This window comes from Vigna umbellata, chromosome 2 (genome assembly GCF_029865625.1).
Source record: "Vigna umbellata cultivar VRB3 chromosome 2, Vumbellata_1.0, whole genome shotgun sequence".
Lineage (NCBI taxonomy): Eukaryota > Viridiplantae > Streptophyta > Magnoliopsida > Fabales > Fabaceae > Vigna > Vigna umbellata.
The window spans coordinates 2,115,895-2,139,735 of record NC_142166.1 but is presented as its reverse complement, the minus strand read 5'-3'; the positions used below and the strand labels follow the sequence as shown (position 1 = coordinate 2,139,735).

At 30.2% G+C, this 23,841-nt stretch overlaps 3 protein-coding genes across 3 annotated transcripts; 2 read left to right on the top strand and 1 right to left on the bottom strand.

Annotated features, from left to right (window-relative positions):
• The first annotated feature begins 1,023 nt into the window (after positions 1 to 1,023).
• Positions 1,024 to 1,871, top strand: LOC148203169 (uncharacterized). Its single transcript, XM_088105708.1, has one exon. The coding sequence runs from the start codon at positions 1,122 to 1,124 to the stop codon at positions 1,581 to 1,583; it is 462 nt and encodes a 153-aa protein (XP_087961834.1). The 5' UTR covers positions 1,024 to 1,121; the 3' UTR covers positions 1,584 to 1,871.
• Positions 1,872 to 5,219: 3,348 nt separating this feature from the next.
• Positions 5,220 to 9,225, top strand: LOC124840342 (putative magnesium transporter NIPA9). The gene is made up of 9 exons (XM_047316379.2): positions 5,220 to 5,411; positions 5,772 to 5,870; positions 6,008 to 6,137; positions 6,627 to 6,715; positions 7,014 to 7,070; positions 7,194 to 7,252; positions 7,702 to 7,822; positions 7,998 to 8,146; positions 8,448 to 9,225. Exons 1-9 carry the CDS (start codon positions 5,301 to 5,303, stop codon positions 8,641 to 8,643), a joined length of 1,011 nt encoding a protein of 336 aa, XP_047172335.1. The 5' UTR covers positions 5,220 to 5,300; the 3' UTR covers positions 8,644 to 9,225.
• A 5,217-nt stretch (positions 9,226 to 14,442) lies between these two features.
• LOC148203168 (cytokinin riboside 5'-monophosphate phosphoribohydrolase LOG8-like) lies at positions 14,443 to 17,056 on the bottom strand. The gene is made up of 8 exons (XM_088105706.1): positions 16,897 to 17,056; positions 16,644 to 16,773; positions 16,163 to 16,260; positions 16,020 to 16,050; positions 15,651 to 15,750; positions 15,406 to 15,476; positions 15,182 to 15,325; positions 14,443 to 14,689 (listed from the first exon to the last, which is right to left on the bottom strand). Exons 2-8 carry the CDS (start codon positions 16,755 to 16,757, stop codon positions 14,606 to 14,608), a joined length of 642 nt encoding a protein of 213 aa, XP_087961832.1. The 5' UTR covers positions 16,758 to 16,773; positions 16,897 to 17,056; the 3' UTR covers positions 14,443 to 14,605.
• Between the last annotated feature and the right edge of the window lie 6,785 nt (positions 17,057 to 23,841).

Below are 23,841 nucleotides of genomic sequence, written 5' to 3'. Positions count from 1 at the left end.
AGAAAATCAATTTTGTAAATTACAAAAAAATAAAAAGTATACAAAAAATACTTTCTTACAAGAACCTATTTAAAGTTATTATAGACCTAAGTATCTGAATGAATATATTTATAAGTTCTTTTACATATATATATTAAAATAATTAAAAAATATTGAATAAAACGTACATTAAACGTTAAGAAAATATATAAAAAAACATTCAACACTTGTTTTTGACTTACAAATGTTATGTTACTATTAATATTGAACACTTATGTTGTAGGAAGTTAGAAAAATATACTTTAAATGCGGCTATGAAAAAATAATAGGCTTATTTGTGTTGCTGTCGTGGGTCATTAAAAAAAGGATCAAAATTGGTGGCAGATGAATTGTCCGACGGGAATCCTTTGTCCGGGTCAAAAGAAAAATCCCCAACAGTTGTAGAAGCGTAAATCTTAGACAATGGAAAATCCTAAAAGTCACGGAAGAAGAAAAAAAAGAAAGACATACAAATAAACATACCAAAAATTTACATAAATATCTGAATGTTTTAAAAATTATATATTGGTTGAACGAATTAGGATTTAGCTAAATTAATTTTTAATTCATTAAAAAAAATTAGATTGGATTGAGTGGTTGTATTTTTTTACTTTTTAAACTCAATTCAACTAAATTCATTGTAAGTTTAGATCGGATCGGATTAAAATATTAAAAATAATTCTCTTTTTTAAAAGTTGTAATTTTCAAATACAAATTAGTTGAAGTAAATTAACATAATAAATGTGTTTAAACTAATTTAAGACATAAAAAAATATAACACAATCTACATATAAAATAAATATAAATATTTAATTATAAATAAAACTGAAGCACCAGATTATATGAGACCCTTAAAAAGTATAATTTTTAATGAAAGTCTCGTTTATCTTTTAGTTGTTTAAAAAATATGAATATAATAATAAGGCACTGAGAAATAGGAATCCCCAGAAAACACGGCACCTAACAATGAAAAATGGATTGTGCGTAGAAGTCATGAACAGTGGATGGAATTTAATTTAATAGAAGAGAACAGAGAAAAAGAAAATGGAGAAAGCTACAAGAAAGTTGAAAGTAAAACCGAGCCACCGTAGACTCAACCTCTTATGGTCGTTGTTGGACCCCACGCCACCACTGTCCCTCGATATTCTAATAAAACAAGAAAAGGTTCAGAATTGAAGAGAGAGAACCACCCCTTTGGCTTTTCCATTCTTGTTCTTGCTCCTCCTGCCCGATTTCCCATGGAGGACTTTCAAAGATCAAGGTCTTATGCAAATGGCCAAATGATGCAGATTGAGAGCTACTATGGAGCCCCTAACAGATGTTACAGTGCTTCCTATGCTCAAACTCAGATTCCTCCGAGGGACTTCAAGTTGAAAAAAGGGAAAAGCATTTCCGCAGCTTCTTCTTTCTCCAAGTCTTGGACCTTATCTGATCCCGAGCTTCAGCGGAAGAAGAGGGTTGCCAGCTACAAAATGTATTCTGTCGAAGGCAAGATCAAAGGCTCCTTCAGAAAGAGCTTCAGGTGGCTCAAGAACAAATACTCTCAAGTCGTTTATGGCTGGTAGTAGCCCTTCTGTTTAAATTCCTCCTTTTTACATCTATCACCTATGTTTGTCAGAACAATCTGTAGATTAATCATTCATGGCTTATCATCTCTTTACTTTAAGTCCTCAAAGCTTTTGTCTATATGTCAAATAATCTGTTACTTTTTATTGGGTCCTGCAAGATCTTCTCTGAGAGTTGACATCGATTTATTATATTTGTTCTGTTGTTCATGATTTTTTAGCTTCACGATGGACTGAATCATCTGTAGTGATGATGTTTCGTATCTAGTGAGACTTCTGTTTTGAGTATTTTCTCAATCCTATCTATGCTATCGTCATTATTTGGATACAATAAACCATCTTCTACTTTTAATCAGAATTAGTTTTGCAGCAAATATCTTCGAGGGTAAGTAGATTTTAGGCGTTTTTTTTTCAGGGCACTTCCCCTGTCTTCTGTAATGGGATTTTCTCGTATATATGTTTCCAACAAACGTTTAAGGTCTTTCGTTTGAAGGTGTTAAAAGGTTTTTGTGTTTTATGGTGTTGAATAGTTGCTTTCCTTTGTGCTGTCATTGCTCTTGCATGGGGTATGTATGGCCATAGTGGTAGAAAATAATTTGGAGGAATAGCTTAGTGCGATGTGACCTCCACTTCAACTTCTCAAGTCACAAGACACAGAGTAGTTTGAAATGAGGTTTGCAGTATGGTGAAGATGAATGATTCTGTCAAAACAGGGACAGTAACTTCTGAATTCTTCAATAATTTGCATAATGTGTTTTACCTTAAACAAGTGTGATGCAGAATTGTTTCTGTGAAGAACACAACTTAGAATGTGGTCGAATAACGTGACCTTGAATTCTATACATTAGCCATTGTTGATTGTTTGGTGTGTTGGTTGGGAGAAAGGAAGTTAAGTGGAAGTGATTTTGATTAGCCAAGCACACGAAGCTGATATGGTTGCATAAAAAGTTAGAACTGTTATTGATCACTTTTCTTCTGTTTCTTCCATATTTTTAGTATAAAATATTCAGAAACACGGCTAGTACTGTCTAAACAAAAGTAAAATGTTTTTTCATCAACTTTTTTTTTATAATCTTTTTACAATAGTTTACCTTATAAATAAATAAATAAATAAATTGTGATTAGTCTATTTTAAATATATAAACCAATAAAATAATGATATATAATTTATTATTAAAAAATTATTAAATATCATAATCCTTAAATAAATTCTGAGTTTCATTGAATTATTTTTTTGGTAAAATATATTTTAAAATAAAGTTTATAATTACAATAGTAAACATTTCGAAAAATAAATGAATTTATATGTTAACTCAAGATCGATTTTCTCAAATTTCTTAAACCTACACCTAGCCCGTTTTTTCTTAATACACTTGCCCACGATAAATTGAATTTTATATAGCTTGAACCAAATTAAGCAATGATCAATTCATTTCTTTTAGATCGAGTTGGTCAACTACTATCCATTTATAGTTAAATAAAGAGAAGAAATAACTTATGTTTTTTATTTTTTATTTTTTATTTTTTTATTTTATGTGCGTGTCTTGTTGCATGAATGAAAGGAAATGTAGCTAAACTAGATAACTCGATAATACAAGTGATGTTTAATAGAATCATCTTCGCTAGGCATGGACGATTAATCCCAAAATTCAATAAATATTCTTTTAAGCATGTAGATAAAGGTCTATATTGAGCTTATTTTATGAATATAGAATGAAGATGAAAATGAAGATAACGATACAATAAAAATTAATAAAAATATAGGTATATAACAAATTAAAAATATTTATTTTCAATATTGTCAAAAGGTAAGATTTCTTGTGGAGATTGATGTTTCGTCTTGCATGTAAAAAAAACATAAATTTGTCTTAATTACTAAGATAACATAAAATATGCTGTGAATAAGAAGGAAGTGGTATTAGTTTATTATTGTTTCACGTAAACCAAATGTATCAAGAAAACATAGTCTAAACATATTTACCATATCACAAACACTTTATATAAAATAAAATAGAGAAAATTACGTTTATAAAGCTATATAACATCTATTTTGTTTTGGTTTTAATATAAAATAAAATTATTTTCATACATTCTTTAATACTTTAATAAATAATCACATTTCTTATATCACTTTTTATATTTTAATAAAGTAATATTTTTTTGTATTCTTTAGAAATATCGCGTTGACTAAAATTTAAATAATAATTATGAAGACTAAAAATTAAATAGAAAATGTAAAATATGTAAGAGCTTTTATAAATAATAAATTATTATTTTTTATGTAAAATAAAGGAGATGAATGAAAATTTATTGAAAACACATTGTAAATGTCATTTATTAAAAACATGAAAAACTAAATATTTATTTAAAATTATAAAGAGTGTAAATGTTATTTTATTAAAACATAAGAAAATAAATATTTATTTTAAAATTGAAAAAAAAAGTAATGTTATTATTGAAATTTTAGGAGATAAATATAATTTTTGAAAGACTTAAAATCTCTTAAAAGCTACAAACTTGAATTAGAATTTGACCCAATTCATGGCAAACTTGTTTGATTTACAAATATAATAATGAAATTGGACTAATATGAACTTTTTTACAAATGAATAGGTTGATTAATCCCCCTTTAATGATTCATTTTAGATGTTGATATGATGAATGTGGGAAAATAATTGTATAAATTCATTAAAAGTGATGTGCCCGATAAAAATTATACAATTATTTTTCTTACTTAATTAAATTAGTATTACTTTCGCCTATAATGTTTTATTATCATGTATTATTATATTTAGTAACAAAATATAATAATATATGTACAGCTACTATGATAGAAGATATTATTTTTAAAGACCGAAAGGTATATATTTGATTTTTTTTACCAAACTTGTGTGTGTTTGAAAATTTCGTAATTAATTAAAATATTTTCAAATGATATGTTATTATACCTGTAATATGAACCGTTGACAACTCAGCTCTTACTTATACCCAATCTAACAAACCTCAATACTATTATTTTAATACCCCTTCACATTAATTAAATACAAATCTATCCTTTATAATAATTTTTTTTGTTAAACCTGTATTTTTTCCTTGTCATACGTACTAGAATTTTGAAGATATTGTATTAAATATATTACCAAAATGGATATATTTATACTTTTAATTTTTAGAGTTTAATATAATATATGTATATTAAATTTTACATAAATCAAATAATTATTTTAATATGAATTTTAAATTAATTATTTATAAAATTCAATAACTCATTATAATAATTAAAAATAAGTACACACTATGATCAGATAATAGTTTCTTTTTTCAACTTTCCTTACATATACCTTTTCCGAATTTAATATTAAGAAATAAAATTATCTGTCTGAGAAAATGACTTATTATCATTTAATTTTACTAATTTCATATACTTTTCTTAAATGATTATATTTCAATTAGATAAATAGAAATAGGATTATGCCTATCAATATAATAAAGTTAGTTAAAACATTCTAACACTTTAGACCAAAAATATGGATTTTATTTTCGCTGTATTCAAGTTGATAGAGAGTATTTAAATTTTTAATAACTGCTTTAAAACCTTTTAAATAATGGCGATGAATAAACAATTAATAGCTAGTTTATGACAATTAACAAATCCTAGGCACAAAACAGAAAAGGAGGAGCACGCAGAGCAGAGTGAGGAAGAAAGGTTAGGAGAAGATGTGGGAATCAATTGTTTTGACGGTGGTTGCCACCGCCGGCAACAACATCGGCAAAATCCTTCAGAAGAAGGGCACCGTCATTCTTCCTCCTCTCTCTTTCAAGTTCAAGGCATCTTTCTCTTTTCTCAATTCCAATTTTTTTTCCCATTTTCATATGCCCATGATTTGCTTCCCCTTCAAAATCTCACCTTTGAACATAACTATTCCATTTCAAGCATACGCATTTGTTTTTCTTTGATGTGGATGTACCTGAAGCCTGAAACTTACAATTTGCGAGGTTTATTTGTTGGAATGATGAAATTGGGTACATGCACGTGGGTGTGTATGAACGTGGGATTCTGGGTGCAGGATATTTTAGTAAAGATCCCATTTTTCATTGAATAATGTGTGATCAGGAAGTCACTGTTTGATTAAGGATTGACATAGGTATGACATTTGGTACTTGTTGACAATTTTGTTGTGTTTGCAGGTCATAAGGGCATATGCTTTGAATAAAACCTGGCTCATAGGTTTTCTGATGGATATATTTGGGGCACTGTTGATGTTAAGGGCATTAGCTCTGGCTCCTGTAAGTGGTTCAGTCATGCCTGTGATAGAAGCATAATTCAGAAGAAAGCTAATTGATATTACGTTATCAACAGCAGAGTCTTCTAGTCCCTTACCCAAATTTTGTATTTGTGTAATTTGGTTGTTCTTCTGATTTAGGTCTCTGTCATCCAACCAGTTTCTGGCTGTGGACTGGCAATTCTTTCGGTCTTTTCTCATTTTTATCTCAAGGAAGTCATGAATGTTGTTGATTGGGTGGGCATTACCTTCGCAGGTTTCGGTACAATAGGTAATGTAAGTTTTAGATTGCTAAAGTAAAGAGCACTTACTTTAACTGCTTTATTTCCTTTGACACACTCCAAGGAACATGGTTGTTGAAGTAATGATAAAAAATCTATATTCTGTTTCCATTTGTTTCTCACTGACAGAAAACAAAAATTAAAATCTTGTGCATTTATTGACAATTCATTTTGTTTATTATGACGGGAGAAACAATTTTTTGAGGTTTTTATATGTAGTCCGAATTTGAGACAAAATATTAAAACTATAAATGTGATGGACTGATGATGCGACCATTTTATTTTTATATTTTGTGCAGTATGCACTTGTCTTGTGTAGCTGAGCAATGGATTGAGATTTTGTGGAATATAACTCATTTATTATCTGGCTGCTCATAAAATCAACTTTGCAGTCGGTTGCTGGCATCATGTGTGTCATTCTGTTGATACTAGAGTTAGGTTTAGGTATTCAATTTGTTAATATGCTCTTTTATATTTAGGAGTTGGTGCTGGAGGTGAGGAGCAAGGGGCTGCTGCTCTATCTATATTTCACATACCGTGGCTGGCATTTGTTGTTTTCATCTTGTTTGTAGGTACCCTGTCTTATGCTCTGGTCCATTATTTACCAACTTTCTTTAAAGCCAATAGGAAGGCATTCTGTGGTCTCATGGAACTAATCATCCAGCAGTATATATTTTTTTTTCACAAACCTGAGTGCATGATTACAAGCCGTACGATTTTGATAAACTGTTTTATCAGTAGTATTAGTTTTATTAATGGCATAACGTTTCTTTAAAGAGTGTAGGGTCATTTGTGCACCAAAGAAACATTACTATTTTTTAGTTTAAAACAGCTATTGTTTCTAATTATTAGAACCACTTGTACAGATAATGCTTAATGGATGGCTTCGAATATGTAGGCGTAATCGAAGAGAACACGAGATGGTAATTAATGTTTTAATCATGATGGTTGTCCTTCATTCTTACATGTTATGCTTCTCGTGGCAATCTAATGGGATATTTTGTCCTTTATCCTTTTTCCGTGGCCTGACGTTTTAAGTGATGCAGGTTGAATATGATGTTGTTGAGGAAATTATTTATGGCTTGGAATCTGGAATTTTGTTTGGGTACTGTTACTTCCCACGACATTTATATATCGTGCTCTTAGATGAACTCGTTTATTTTCCTTCATTTACCTCATCTCCTTAATGTTGTGATGAAGATGACGGCAATTAAGTGTTTATCTTTCTTTTTCTTTTTAATCAAGAATGATCTGGGGTTAATAACGCAGTTAGTAATAACAAGGCATTTAAAAACGAACATGATCTGCTGTTTATAACTATGAGCATTTAACAATATACAATTTGTCATTGCTTACAATCTTTTTATTTGTGGAGTCCAATCCTTAGTTCAATTAGATTTGTCAGTTGTTATTAAGCATCACTACTTTTTGTGTACGAAGAAAACCAGCAGATGATAAGATATAACATTACACATAAAACACATACACACAGATAATCAAAGTTGATTATAATTCTAAGTCCTTACTCTTAATTCGATTAATATGAAAATGCAGGATGGCATCTGTAATATCAAAGATGGGGTTCCTGTTCCTGGAGCAAGGCTTCCCCAAGCTGTTGGTTCCTATATGCATAATCGTAAGTGTCTGTTCAAGTGGTACAGGCTTTTACTACCAGGTACATTGAAGACCTTTTCATACTATTTACTTTTGTATTGTGAACTATTACATCCCTTAAGCCAAAGTGACAAGTGGGATGCCAGTTTCAGTCAAACATGCTAGATATTTGTCCAAGATCTGCCCTGCCAATTTCAAAGATACTAACTTCTTTTCTTTTTTTGCTCCAAATGCAGACACGTGGTCTAAAACACGGGCGGGCTATTATAGTTTCTACATGCGCAGCTGTGGCATCAATTTTGACTGGTGTACTAGCTGGGATGCTTGCTTTGGGTGAGCGACTTCCTTCGGCACCAAAAGCTCGCATGTTACTCCTTCTAGGATGGTAATATATGACGATATACTATTATTTCTTTGTGTATTTACATTCCCTGCCTTTGAAAGTTCTCCATGCAAAAATGAACTCCTAGCTCTCTAGTTGTATACTTCACTCCCTCTGTTAATAGTGGCATTGCATTGATGAGCATCTCTTGTTCCGCTTCTGATATTTGATGCAAATCTTTTTCTGATTCAGTTGAATGCCTTTATCTATTAAGTTAATGTATATAATGTTAGTGTTCTAATATAAGATGGACGCTTTCAAGGTCTTATGTCAGGAATACTTTAATTGTAAATGTTTTGTGCAGGCTACTTATTATTGTTGGGGTGATTTTACTTGTTGGTTCAGAAAAGCTAGTAAAATTCTTTCGATTGTCTTCACACCGCTTTAAAAGAAGCAACGTTGATAAAAACTACGGCCATAGAAGATCTGCAACTTCCCGTATTAGGGAACCTAGCCCAACTGCTGTCATTCAAGCAGCGACAGTAAATCATTTACTGTAATAATCTTCCAAAGAAAAAACTTGATTTATTCTCAGGATTCACCCTCACCCCTTGAAGATCCCTTTTGTAAGGATAGGTTGTTTGTGTACAGTGGCTGCTTTTATCAGAGGGCATGAATTTTTAGGAATCATTCCTTCTGGCTCACATATAATTCATTAACTTTCTGATGCTACTTGTATAAGCTAGTCATGGACTTCTGATATTTCTGAATGTTGTAAATGAGGATGGTATAGTAACATGCAGAATGCTAGTATAGCATGAAAACAGCTTGCAGGCTGCACTACAGAATACTTCATTCTTAATTTCATATGCTAATGTAGTAGCAACAAATGTTCTTTGAGAATGGATATAGTTTGTGTTGCCGAGTAATACAAGAACAAGGCTGTGCTGTTATCCACTGGAATTTTTCATTTTTGGGAAAAAGGGTCGTTTCTATGAGAAGACCACAAACCCTCTGTTGAAGGGAAACATAATTTTTTTTTATCCTCACTCACAGCTAGAGACCATACATTTCCTTTTGATTTAATGTTAAGATTGTGAGGCACTTTTAGAGTAAATATATTCTTGCCTTTTCACTTTGCACTTCTTTTTTTGTTCTTGATTGCACATTCTATAGATAAATCAAAATGAAAGTCAGTGGTATTAGGAGTTTTAAGCCGAGATAATCCACGCAGGTGTTCCGGTCATCATTTAAGTAAAGATTGTAAAACGGAAGTATGAAGTTATTTACCTGTTGTTCTGTGGTAAGATATTTTGGGCAGAATATTACATGATTTTTTTTTTCTAGTAATATAAGGTAAATTTTCAGTGATGTTTCATGTTGTTCTCTAATAGTATTTGTTCATAACTAATGGAAGACCATGTTCTTGGAACCTTGTTATTATGAGGGTTGTGAAATAATTTTTGCTAAAACCAGATGTGGTTGACTATTTTGTAGAAAGATGCATATGCAAAGCTATGGAAAGATGAATCATTTGTCTTCATATTTACAAGCCATTCAATACCTATCAATCATTTCTCTTCAAGCCATTCAATACCTATCAATCATTTCTCTTCAAGCCATTCTTTAGCTTCTTTAAATAGAAGAATCCAAACCTTGAAGGGGAAGTGGGAGATGTCTCTTATTCAGTTTCCTTTCTGACATTTTGTCTACTCATTAAAATTAGTAGATAAAGGACTTCTATGCAACTATATAAATGTTAACATATAAACATACAGTTTTTTAAATACGAAGACTAATTTTTATTTTATTTCTTAAATAATAAATAAGGATCCTATATATACAAATTTATATTTTAATATGATAAAAATAAATTTAAAATGGGAACTTTTTAAAGTAACAAAGTTAAAATTGTTTAAGATTTGTTCTATTCGTGAACTTAATGGCAGAAACAACTTTAGACTACTTTGGTAACCTAATGTCAGAAACACCTTTACACTAATATGCTAACCTGTCAGAAGGGGACTTTTCCTTGCAACTCAGTTAAAAGTTTTGTTCTTCAGTAAAAATTTAGATAAATAGTAATTATTATTTATTAAAATGTATTTACTGTGTTTTCTATATTTAATGAATCATGCATTTTTAAATCTTCACACGTTTTCTTCTTTTCTAGTCTCTCTTTTTACATGTATTGAATTTTAAAATCCAATTTAGGAAATTCAACTAATTGTCGAGATTAGAAATTTCAGTATAGTTTATATGGAGGTTTTAATTAAGGATCCATAAGCATTATTAGTGAGAAAATTATAAAATATATTAGAGACTCTCGAGATAAATTATGTTTTCATGTCAACTTAGATAGTATTAAAAGGATATGTCTTCAATAAATTTTTATCTTCCCTGACCTTTTTCTCATTTTTGACGATAGATTCACCAATATTAGATTTCTCATTTTCATCAACATCCTTTCAAAATTTAAAATCTCACTAGTTCAAACCTTAGAATACACTTAAACAACTTTACACATACTCCAAAATGACTATCACTCCATTCTAACACTCATAAACTAATTCTCATCCCAAACAAGTTATAAATGACCAAAATAATATGTTCTGATCACCAATTCTCATCTTAGACCATAAATTTTAAAATTCACCTATCAAACCTCCATTTTACTATAGAAAATGACTTATAACTTAGTCCAAATCACCATCAACATACATTAGTTATACACACCATTAAATAGTAATTCATACATAATAATTTAACTAGGATAAAATACTAGTTTCTCTTTCCTTAAAAAGAACTACTACAACTCTAAGAACGTCCGACTATTGCTTCCACCGCAGGAAACTTTAGAACAGTCTACAACTCACCAATTGATGATCAGAACCAAGCCGTAGAACCTCAAATTGGCCAAGAATCAAGAAAGAAGCACATTTGATACATGCAAAACAAATTTATTTGCATGATCAAAGACCAAAAATAAAAAGGTAAAAGGGAAAGAAACTTATTTGCTCTAAACAAAGAACTGACCGGGTAGAAACGTAGACTTCGTTGCCGTAGTCGATTAGACACCTTCTGATTGTCAAATAGATGACTCGAAAGTTAGAACTATTAGAAAGAAGGTAGATAACTCTAGAAAAGTGATTTCTAGAAATGATACATTTTAAAATAATGAAACTCATTAATAACAAAACTATTTATAAATAAACTTCTTAAAATAATTAAGTCTCACTATTTTTAACCTACTACCACTTCTAAAATATCATTTTCTGGGATTTTACATATAATAATAATAATGATATTTTTGTAATTTTGAATGACAATTTTAGTTTTATTTCAACATAATTTTTACTATTTATATTTAATTTTATATCATATTTATTACTAAGGATAAAATAGTAATTATCTAATTTGATTTATTACAATATTATTTTTAATCTATTATACCAATCATATTATACACAATTCTTTATAAATTTGTTCTTTATCCATCTCTTTAAATCTCTTAATTCAAACATCACCACAATCTTATCTCCATTTCCTCAAATTCATTCAATTACTCTTTTCCATATCTTCTTCCCAATCTAAACATGATATTGTGAGATAAACATTATTTCACATGTGGGTTAAGTGAAAAGAAAAGTGTAATTTTATTATAATTTTTTTTACATCACACTCACTATTTTCTCTTTTTATTTAAAAAATATATAAAATAACTTTTATTTGTTTTATCCTTATAAAAGTTATAAAATGATATAAAAATATCTTTTAGGAAGCGAAAGAAATTCAATTTGATAGAACAGACTACAATAATGGAGTAAGAAAAAAGAGAAGGAAAATTATGGTTTTTAATCCGATACTCAAAGTACAACCACCCTCAGTGGTAAAATATGCAGAGTGTGACATAAAGTGGAAACGGGCCAAAGACGTATAAGTTCTCTTAACAGAAACCAAAAGTATCTTTCTCCAAACAAAATCTTCCAAAGTCTGAAAAAGATCACTGTAAACAAATAGTCGAATAATCCATGTTAGTTTATCCATGCATTAGAAACCGTAGTAATACCTTTCAGTTGTTCTCAAGCTTATAAAAAATATAGTATTTTTACTGGCATTAACCATAGAAATTGAGTCTGGTATGGTGAATGTGCTGATACAAGTGGTGCCGAGTGGGACAGATGTGGCCATGTTTGAAAGGTTATTGCACAAGAGTTGAATTGAGAGGGAAGTATGGAGCAGGAGCAGCAGTGTATGGTTGTTTGGCTGTTCCTTTGATGAGTCATAAGTAATAGGGTGTTGCAGTGTCCTTTTGTGTCGGCTAAGTCCCCATGAGATTGGTCAGGTCACGATTGTGATGATGCCAAAGGGATTATGAGTACAAGTATGAGCTTGTATTTTCACTGCACAGTCTGAGTGGACCAAGTAATATGGTTAAATGAGAAGATAAAACCCAGTGGAGAGTGGTATATATTACTTCGCTTGAGGGGTCCCTCTTCCCTTTTATTGTTCTTTCCTCTTCATAATTTGTTTGCTGTCTTCTTGAAAAGTTGCTAACTGTTTGCCACAGGCCCACTCTGAAAGGGTTGCAGAGAGAGGTATTAGTCAGATGAACTTTCCTCGGTTGATCTTCCTCTTGATGATAATGATGACACCACTTGCTTTGGCATTCATCATTGAATTCAAAGGAAGAATCTTGAATGCCTGGGTTGGAGCATGAAAGAAAAATCCTTCTTTCCTTTACACCCTTTAATGTGATTTCATTTGTGGAACCGGGTATTCACTATTGACCGGAGGGATAAAATAAGATGCAGTAATAAGCAGGTATTTGAGGTCGATAGCACTTTGTAACAGTTTGAGATTGACAACAGTCTTCACAACTGACACGTGAAACCTCTCAACAACTGATGGTCAAACTGGGGGACCCCCTCTTCATCAAACCAAAAATGTATATATTTGGGGCAAAAAGTATTTTTAACAATTTGTTTAGACAAATTTTTTACTATCACTTATTATTTGATATCTTGTGATTGGTATTTTTAACAATTTGGTTTTTATAAAACATGATCCTTTTCTTTTCGATGATACTGTACTAATACAAATAAAAAATTGTCAAATTTTTTCTATTTTTTTAATTACTTTTAATTATATTTTATTTATTTATTTAAAAAAATCAAGTTGATATTATGCCATGTAAAAAGTGTCATGTATAATGGTCTTAATTTTACTTTAGTTTTTATACTTTTATTTTGTCTTAATTTTGTTTGTTTTTTTGTTCTAAATTAAAGAGAGATTTAATTTTTATATAAATCATATACAAATAATTTATTAAAATTAATTTTTTATTAAATATTCTTAATAATACTAAGTTTATTTATATTTATATTTAACTTCATTTAAAATTGTTTTCAAATTTTAAATATTTGATTTAAATTGTTATAAATTTATTTTAAAATTTTATATTCGATTTTGTAAAACTATTATTTTTAAACCAACTCAAATATTTATATAAAAATTATTTAATTTTACCCATTTTAAAAATATATAATTATTTAAAAGTTTAAAAAAGTTAATAAATTTAATTTATTTTATAAAATGCAATTAATAAACAAGTAAATTTGTTAATTAAAAATAATTTTGAATATTTTTCTATTAACATTACTTTCTATTAACATTTTTAATACAATTATAAATAAAATTTAATGTAAAATATAAATATAAATAAAATTAATCTTATCTAAACATTTAATAAAAATATCAATTTGAATAAAAATACATATATTAAATTTATATAAAAATTAAATTTTGTTTTAAATTGAAAAAATTATTTAATTTTAAAAAGTATAAGATTGATTTGAAGCAATAAAAATACAAAATTAAATTGAGACTCAATCAATGATACATGATATAATAATTATACATAACATTTTGACACAATATATTTTTAAATTAAAAAAGAATACTTTAAAAAAAATCACAAATTAATATGACACCTTTTACCATACTAATAAAAAACCTGATTAAATCAAAATTTCAAAATAGAAACTAAATTAAAATAAATAAAAAAGTGAAACGTTTAAATTTATTTTACAAATATAAAAATGAATGACATGATTTAATCTTATTAATAATATTATTATTGATGTATTATTAAAAGAATTAATAATATATGCAAAAAAATTATTAATTTTTTTAATAAATTAAAAAAAATCATAGAAAATTAATAATAATAAGACATGATTTGACATTAAATTCGTTAATAATTTTTAAAAAAAATCTAATTAAAACACTTTTTTAAAAATTAAAAGTTTTTAAGTGAAAACTGACTTAGAAACTTTCCTCGTAAAGTAAAACCAAAGGAATAATAAAGCCTCTAGCACTCAGTCATAAAAAAACGTACGTGGTACACAGTAACAAACAACATATGGCCCCCATCTATGCAGGCACTTGTACACATCTCATATGATGAAGAATCACATCACAAATCAATTTCTTCAGAAAAACCTTCCATCAATAACAGTCTCATTCAGCATCTGGATAATCACCTAATTGCTTCATCTGCCAGCTCTCATGAGGGGCAACATGTTCGTGCGAAGGACTGTAATGCTGCAAAAACGAAAAAGTCAGCTACAATTCAACTGTAACACTTCTTTCATTGCACCTAAGAAAACAAGACAAAAGAAGAAACAAGGACCCTTTGAAATCATTTACTTTATGATCATTTTCAGAGTTTAAAACAATTGCCACATAAGCAGAAAAGTCCTAAATGATAACAATCACCCAACAAAGTCCTTAAGGCACCAAAGTCCTACTTGACAACTGTCACACAAACAAAGTACCTAAGGGGGGAGAACATAAGAAAAGAATACGACCTCCAATTTATCTCACTAGTCCAAGTAATAATAAGTCATCAAAAGATTCTTATGTTTATGTCCATGTTTTATTTTAAAACTCAGATAGCAGCAGACAGCACAATATTACCACTTTTTTACTAATGATAGATTAATTCTCATATTTGAAAACACTAACTTATGTTCACATAATTTTAATCTGTTCCTTTTACGAGGGTAAAGAGGAAAATGCTAGTTGAAATTACACCTCCATCTTCATCATAAGTTCTTTAGCAGAAGTAGCAGAGACAACAATATTCCGTGCACCAGGCTTAATGAAGCCTTCTTTAACACCATTGTCAAATAATGCAAGCAAACAGTTATAGTAACCGTCAACATTCAGTAGACCAACCTGTGGATAATGATTTTGAGACTTAGCATTTGATTGTTACATTAAGGATTTTGAACTACACAGTAAAAATACTATGTTACCGGTTTTTTATGAATTCCAAGTTGGGCCCAAGTTATCATCTCCAACAGCTCTTCCATGGTTCCGTATCCTCCTAATTATAAGGACAGTGAGAGTCCATACTACATAATCAATACAACAATCCAAAACACCAAGAGTACAAACAAATTCCGTACAATTAAGAACACTTTTAGTGGCATTCACATGTATAAGACACGTAATCAACAATTATTTTTCAAAATTTTTTGAGAGCTGTTGAAGTAACTACCAGGGAGAGCAACAAATGCATCAGCTTCTTGAGCCATTGCAGCTTTACGCTCATGCATATCTGAAACAATCCTTACTTCACCTACTGTTTCACCAGATATCTGTCAAAATTGCAATGATTCATTGATCATATTTTCTCCTTCAAAACCATCTATAAACTTTTCCATGGCCAAGGGATCATTATAAATAAAACACTAAACATCAGTCCTGTTGCCATTTAAGTTATATTCTAATGCATTGGTGGTAATGAAAGAGCCATAACACTAATTCCCAGAAATAAATAAACCAACTGATTAAAGTAACTGCACAGAAAAATGAACAAAATGATTAAAGATTGTTAAAGAAGTTGCTGATGTGGAAGGACAAATACCTCGAGAGGCATGAGAGCTTTTGGAATGATCCTGTACGTGGAGTGAAGGTAAAATGTGAAGAAGAAACAAACAAATGATGAGACAATGTGATCAATTATCAGTGACACTAAAAAGTAATTTTCTTTTTTCTTTATGCACATACCCCAGGACATGGCAGCCTCCATCATAGACTCTCTGAGATATTAAACCCATCAGCCCAACACTGCCACCACCATACACCAAGTCTAAGTTCCTCTTTACCTGTAATTCACACCGTAAGATAAAAATGAAAAAACATAAAGAAAATGATGATGAAGAATTCTTCACTCTGCGTGTGCAGGCCACAGAATGCATTCATACAAAATTGTTAAACCTACCAGAAAAAAGAAAGACTCAGCCCACAAAAAAATAAAGAGCGTTCTTTCACAGACATAACAAATTCATCACCAAGTATCATCATAGAAAACAAGAGCTTCTTTACGTACAGCACCAGTTATGCAGAACAGAATACATAAAAAATGAACAAAGCAACACATAGGAGGTGCTCTGAGACCAGATAAAATCCTTTTTTATCGACAAATGTTTATAGACAAAGAAAATAATATGCAAGATAGTGAAGAATGATGCAAAAGAAAACCACGAACCAGTTCATTGCCCAATTGAATCGCAGCGTCGCTGAAGATTTGCCGGTTGCCAGAGTTGCTGCCACAGAAGACACACACGGTCTTGAACTTGCTTCTGGGGTACCCTTCCTCCATTCAAAATCGATGCTTTCTTTGCAGGTTTTCAATTCAAAGCAAAACCATTCATTGGAAGAACAAAGAAAAGAAAATAAAAGAAAAAGGGCAAGCCTTAACGCGGATCAAGATTATGTGTTGTGCTTTACTACTTTAATACCTTTATGAGTAATGAAGAAAAGCCAGAAACTTTCTTTGAAGGGGTGATCCTAAATAGACAAATAGAGCCTGTAAGAGAAATCGATGAGAAGGGGACTCATTTTTGGTGAGAAAAGACGCCCACCCCACAACATGCTCTTATTTCTTTTCCAATCCTACGTCTTTTTGTCGGCTTTGTAAACTTTAATACACAGTATTACTATTAATTGACACTGGGATAATACCCAATTTTAGGGTTCCATTAATTAACCCACATACTTAATTCCAATCATGTACTAATACTCCTACATCACCATCCTTTTAGTTTCATTGGTGCAAGTATCTTCTCCTAAAAGGAGCTAAAATTGACTCGTCTGAAAGAATTGAGATTAAAGTCTCTCCTACGTGCAATCATCTTCCACACACGCAATAATATATTATTGTCAAATAAGATTCCATGGATAATGATATTAAAAAAAGCAGTCGAATTTTCACTGAAATGATAGGGAAAAAGGGGGTGAAATGATCCTTGAGGAGGTGCAAACATTTCTATAGTGGTCAACTATACTGTTTGTTCAAGAATTCTTTTAGTAAGTTAAAAAGTTTTAACAGTGACAAGTTGTCTTTAATTAATGGTTCCTCACAGTGAAATAAATTTTTGAGAATTCTGTTTCTCTACAAAAATTGAATTTTCTTGCTTTACTGTAAAAAGGTGAATTTTTGTTGGGATGTGGTTATGTTTTACCTGGACAGGTTTGTGACAAAGAAAAGGGTAAGACGAGACATTGGAAGTTTAGAACATCCAAGTAAGATTTTCCAAAACACAAGGGTCAAATCAAATTAGTAAAGATAAAAAATATATATATCAGAAAGGGCAAAAAAAAAGTGTACAAACATCTATGATTCTTTTGTGACAAAACATTTACTATCGTTGGTGAGGTATCGAATAAATTTAATCTTCTCGTGTGTTAGCTATTCCAAACTCCAAAGAGATGACTTTTAGGTTATTTATGGACCACAAATAAGACTTGGTTTTATTTTTGTTACTAACAAGAAGAATGCTGAATTTTGCTAGTTACGTGATTTGGATGGCTTAAGGCATTTAGAAGAATTGGTTAAGGAATTGAAAATGTGTGTGTGACCCTACCATTGAAAACAATAAATAGGCTTATTGAATTGGTTGGTGATGAGAGTGGAGGAGCGTGTGCGTGTGACATGGGAATATGTGATGGAGCAGTAGCACTACAAAAGGGTGAAGAAGAGGAAACATCCAAAAATGAACATCATACTATGTCTCATTGTCCACCAAATGGACGACGCTTGTTGTCTCAAACCTCAGTTTCTACCATTATATTTTCTTAACCTGCTTTTCAATAATCTTATTTATTTTCTAAGAGTACTCCTTCCTACACCTCATCCATGTAATAGACATTTTTGCCCTTATTAAATTTAATTCTGAAAAAGTTTGATGATAATTCAATTGATCTTCTTTGTTGTTCCAAGTGGTGTACACTCTTAGACCCTTGACACTTCCCAAAACATACTATTCTTCATCATGAACCCAGGCGAGTGACTTACAACAACCAGACTAAAAAAACAAAATGAGGAAGTCGTTGTTGCAGCACCGTTGATGACGAGACCCACCATGAGCTCGAACGTGACGAAGACCCCACGATTCCCAAGGCGAAGACCAGCACCACAAAATGTCGTCGACTAGAAGTGGTACCGGTAGGATCTTCTGGCAATTGGAGTTGCCGCTGTTGTGGATGTAAGCGGAGAAACCCATGGCGGCCATGTCTAGAAGCAAGAAAAAAACCCTTAAACCGCAATTCCAACTGTAAACATCAACCGCAGTTTCAAGTGCGGCGAACGCACTTCCAAGTGCGGCTACCATGAACTGCATCTCCAACTCCGACAGTCTCTCAACCATACTTTCGAGTGCGGCAAGGTAAGAGCTCACCACAGGAGCACTCCGAGAAAAGAGGAGAAAGAAATGAGGCGTGGAAATATGAAATGCAATAAATAGTGACAGAGGGGAAGGAAAAAGAAAGGGGTATAGGGTTTCGGAAAGAGATACAGAAGAGGAAGGGGTTGGTGCTTTTTCTAATGGAAAATGATACTTGAACAACCATTTTTGACAACATTTAGACACGCGCACACGTGTCAAAATCTGAGTGGTCCAGTTGGAAAAATTAAATGAAAATGGACCACTCAGATTTTGACACGTGTGCGCGTGTCTAAATGTTGTCAAAAATGGTTGTTCAAGTGTCATTTTCCTTTTCTAATTGTTAAATGAGTCAAATAAAAAAACAGTTAAAAGATTACAGTAACACAGTTGGAAGTATCAAAGAATAAGGAGGTGCAGACGAGATGGATGAGCTACAGGGAGAATTACTCATTTTCTAACAATACTTTTTATCCTCCCATACTTTTTTTATGAATAGAAATATAATGTTTAATTGAGTTTTAAGTTTGTGATAAATTTAGATATATATTTTTATTAAAATATTGATTTATTAAAAATTTAAAAAATGTATATATATATCTTTTAAATAAATATGTATTGTTTAATTTTTTTGTTGGTGACACGATTTTTATTTTACCTTATTCTCTTGTTTAATTGTTATATGTTATTTTATAATTTTATAAGTTAACAATGTTACAAACTGCATCACTATTATTAAATGTTTTTTAACTATTAGAACTTTTTAAAAAGTTATAGAAAGGTCAAGAGTTTTCAAAGATCTTGTTCAATTATGAGAGAACTTTGTGAATAATGTGATTTTGTTTTAATATCTAAAACCTTCAAAACATTGTGGCATTTCCACTTTACAATATGAAAAACCTGTTAAGGAATTGAATCCAAGTTTCATGCTTTGCAGGTGTGCGTTGTAGAATATAAAGGTGCATACTAAACCAGAAAGATTATGCAAAAGTAAAAGCACATGAAGCTTTGACATGTTATAGTGAGAGAAAGAAATTTGGTGAGAATATTATCCTTTACAGTGAGGTATACCAAAGATGAACAATTCATGCTATTCGAAAGTAAGATTTTATGAATGTAGTTAGAGTTCAGTGAAAAATAATGCAGATTCTATAGGGTTCCCACAAAGTCAAACATTCATCCACTTGTTGCAAAATAAGTTGATGAGTTGGAGTTCGTATTTAAATAAAAAGTTCATTAAATATTATCAGAAATGATGATGTTTAAAGGATATAAGAAATGTAAAAGAATAAAGAGTTAGTAAAAAAATTATAAAGAAATTGCAAACAAGGTTGAAGATTTATTGATGATGAGTTGTATGTACTATAGTCAAAATTGATGATGAAAATTATAATATAAATGATGATTTTAAAATTATAAAATTAGAGTTATAAAATATATAATATGCATTGTTTTTTACTTTTTAAGAATGTGAATATTATTTTATATAGTATATTTATTAATGAAGTGTTTTGTGTAAACATATTTTTTACATGACAAGTACACTAAGTCTAATTGTAGTTTTCAAAAGGATAAGTGTCGATGAGATGATCATAGAAATTTATTGATAAACTTATATCAATTATAAAATTCTAATAAAATGATGTGTTTATTTTTAGGGTGATTGTATACAAGTAATAATAAAATAAATAGAACTAAAAAATAATGCACTAAGCATGAAATTTAAAGACATGTTTTAGAAGTTTATTTATAGTATCTTTGAATATATGCACAAATAGAATTTTTGTGACATTCTTTTGGACTTTATGTTGTAGAATAAGTACATGATATATATTTTGGCTTTTTAGATGTAAATTAAGTAAATGATATAGAAAGTTTACTTACTATGTGTTGTAGACAAAATTAACCTAGAAAGTGATATGAACTTAACAAGAAGACTATGGGAATAATTCTTTCATACTTCATAATTAATAGTTATTTATGTTTTTGACCATCACACTCCTCACCTCAATCTTTCTTATTTATAATTTAATTTTTTTTGTCAGCTAGTTTGGTTTTAACATCTAATAACGAAATTAAAAAAAAAGAACTTATCAATAACTACCTCAAAAGTTTATATAACTTAATAAAATTTTCATCATCCTTACTCTCGAAAATGTTACCATGGATTCTCTTATTTTCACACACGTACTCCCATACTTTTATGACAACAAGAAGTTATTCATAGTTGAGAAAGTTTGTCATTGTCTCCGTTGTTAGGGTAAACATGTTACAATTGTCCTAATAAATCATCATTAAATGTTGTTTTTGTTAGTGTTGCAAATTAAAATATAATTTTAATGATTCTTTATAGCAATTATTTATCACTAAAAACTACGTTATAGAATATTAATCTTAATAAATATTATGACATCAAGAATCATGTTATAAGACTCATCAAAAATATTTACCTTAACAATAATAATTTTATTACCCGTATGGAAAATATAATAAGTTTATAAAACGTGGAAAGATTAATAAGAAATTTTGGTAGCTTAATTTGTAAGACTCATGAAAAATATTTATAATAGTAAAATTTTAGCATTTTATTAGTAATAATAATTTTAATGGATAGAAAAATGAAAATTTTGGATATAAAATTATAGTAATTTAGAAGGAGAGGTTCAAATTTTGATAACTTATTTAGGATTTTTTTTTTAAGAAAATTGAATAGTAAAAAGTGAATAGTGAATAGTAAAAAGTGAATAGTGAATAGTAAAAAAAAAAGATAAGAATTTCTTAGCATGGAAGGAATTAGAATAAGAATTCCTTAGCATGGAAAAAATTAGGATCAGATTTAATCAAGTGGATGATTAAAATATTATTTTTAAATAATATTAAAATAATAAATAATATTAAAAAATTAATGAAGAGTAAATTTTTTTACCTATAAATAGCCATGGGAGGGAAGGTGTTCTACACCAAGAAAAGAGGAATCAAGTGAGAGCTTGAGAAATAGAGAAGAAAGAGTTAGGGAGAAATTTTTAGTTGCAAGAAGAGTAGAGGTTCTGAAGAGTTTTCGGGGAAACAAATTCGGAGCAAGAGATTGAGTCTGGAATAGAGGTAGGGGAGCTAACCTTTCTATGCTTTTATATTATAATTTAGTATTTCTATGCTTTTATATTATGATTTAGTATTGTTTTATTACTATTCATATCTTGAAATTCTGTGTGAATACTTTTAATGCTTACTGTATATGTTGAAATTCGGTGTGTAAATATTATATGTTGTTGTTTTGAATCTGTAAATAAGAAATTTGTTAAAAACTAGTTGAGGAACACTTTGGCTAAGGAAAGACTTGGTACTTAAGTTGTCCATTGTGACGCACCTCTCCTTTCTGGAAGTCTACTCGATAAGTTTTTAACTTAAATCCTATTGAACAGATTTTGTACTGTTAAATTATTATGTAATATATCTTGTTGGAATGGAAATGTCTGATGAATTCATGTCATTGTGGTAGATATAAAATTATCAATTATAATTGTGATGATTGTATTTTATTATATTGTAATTGAATTTATGCATCTGAACATGATTGTGAATTATAATGATGTGATTTATGTGGAAAGTATGTGAATGTATGAGATATGTTAGATTCACTGTGATAATATGATGGTATATGGTTATTCATGCCTTGTGTTAAGTTTCAAAGTGACAGTATGATTCATGAACGTGATTCCATGATCCTCGAGGAGAGGATACATGGTGGTGATGTGGGGGTGTATAGAATGATTACATGGTAGCTCAGTTTTGGGGGTCATCCTGAAACTCCAGTGGTCTTTCTTCTCATGTAGAGAAGATTGAACCATGTGGTGAGGAGTAGCAGGAGGTCCTAGTCTTGGGTGCTTCCATATGATCCAAGGTGAGTGATGACGGATTAACCTCGTGACTGTGGTAGGGCGATAGTGCCCAAGTTTCATAAGGCGGTAGTGTCGGGCGGTAGTGCCCAAGTTTCATAAAGCCACCACGAGTGCAACACCCGCCATAGCTCGGTAATCATTCTAGTCCGGACGAGTCGGGTTATAAAGTAACAAGTCTTGTGATGTCATTTTACCATGTGTATCAAAGTAATTGATGAGTATGTATGATGTGATTGTTGTATGATGGTATGAGTATGAATGACATAATTATTATATGAGGTTTGCATGCATGTTTCATAAATGATTGGTTGCATGTTAGCTCACCCTACTTGTTTGTGTTTGTGTTTGAGTATGTGCGATGATCGTATAATTCGTTATACGGGAGCAGATGGCAAGGAGGATACGTTGGAAACAGTACTTGATGGGGAAGACAATGCTGCAGCTTAGATTCACTAGCTTTTATTAGTTAGCTTTGATGAACTTTTGTACGTTTAAAGCTTTAAATTCTATAGAGAGAAACCCTAATACTCTAAGTTTTCAATTCCATGCTATTCTAAGGATGATTGTAATCCTTAAATTACTCTTGACTGCTTTCCTATGATGACGTCTTTATTATATATGCTTTATATATATATATTTTGGGACGTGACATTTCCAATCCACCTATATTAAGTAATTTTATTAAGATTTGTGAATTACTTTTTTTTTATCTTTCCATAGGATTTTAAATTACAATCATTGAATCTTCTCATAGCTCAAACATTAAGAACAAAACAAAAAATATATTGATAGCAATCCAATATGGTGAAATGATTTTAATAAAAAAAAATTCTAAATATTATTGTCCATATACTTTTTTTAGAATTTTAGATCAAGAAATAGAAAGTCAACACATAAGTATAAACACCGAAAACATACTAAATTATCAATATCAAAATAGAATAATATAACAATAAATTATACTCATTCATAATAATATTAAAAAAATATATTCAATCCACAATATGTAACACGTGGTACCTTGTGTACTAATAAAAAAAATCAGTTTTGCAAACCGTGATTCTTTGCTTACTTCTTGTTACTTCGATGTTAATTAAGAACAATCATTTTGTGTGTGAGAGTT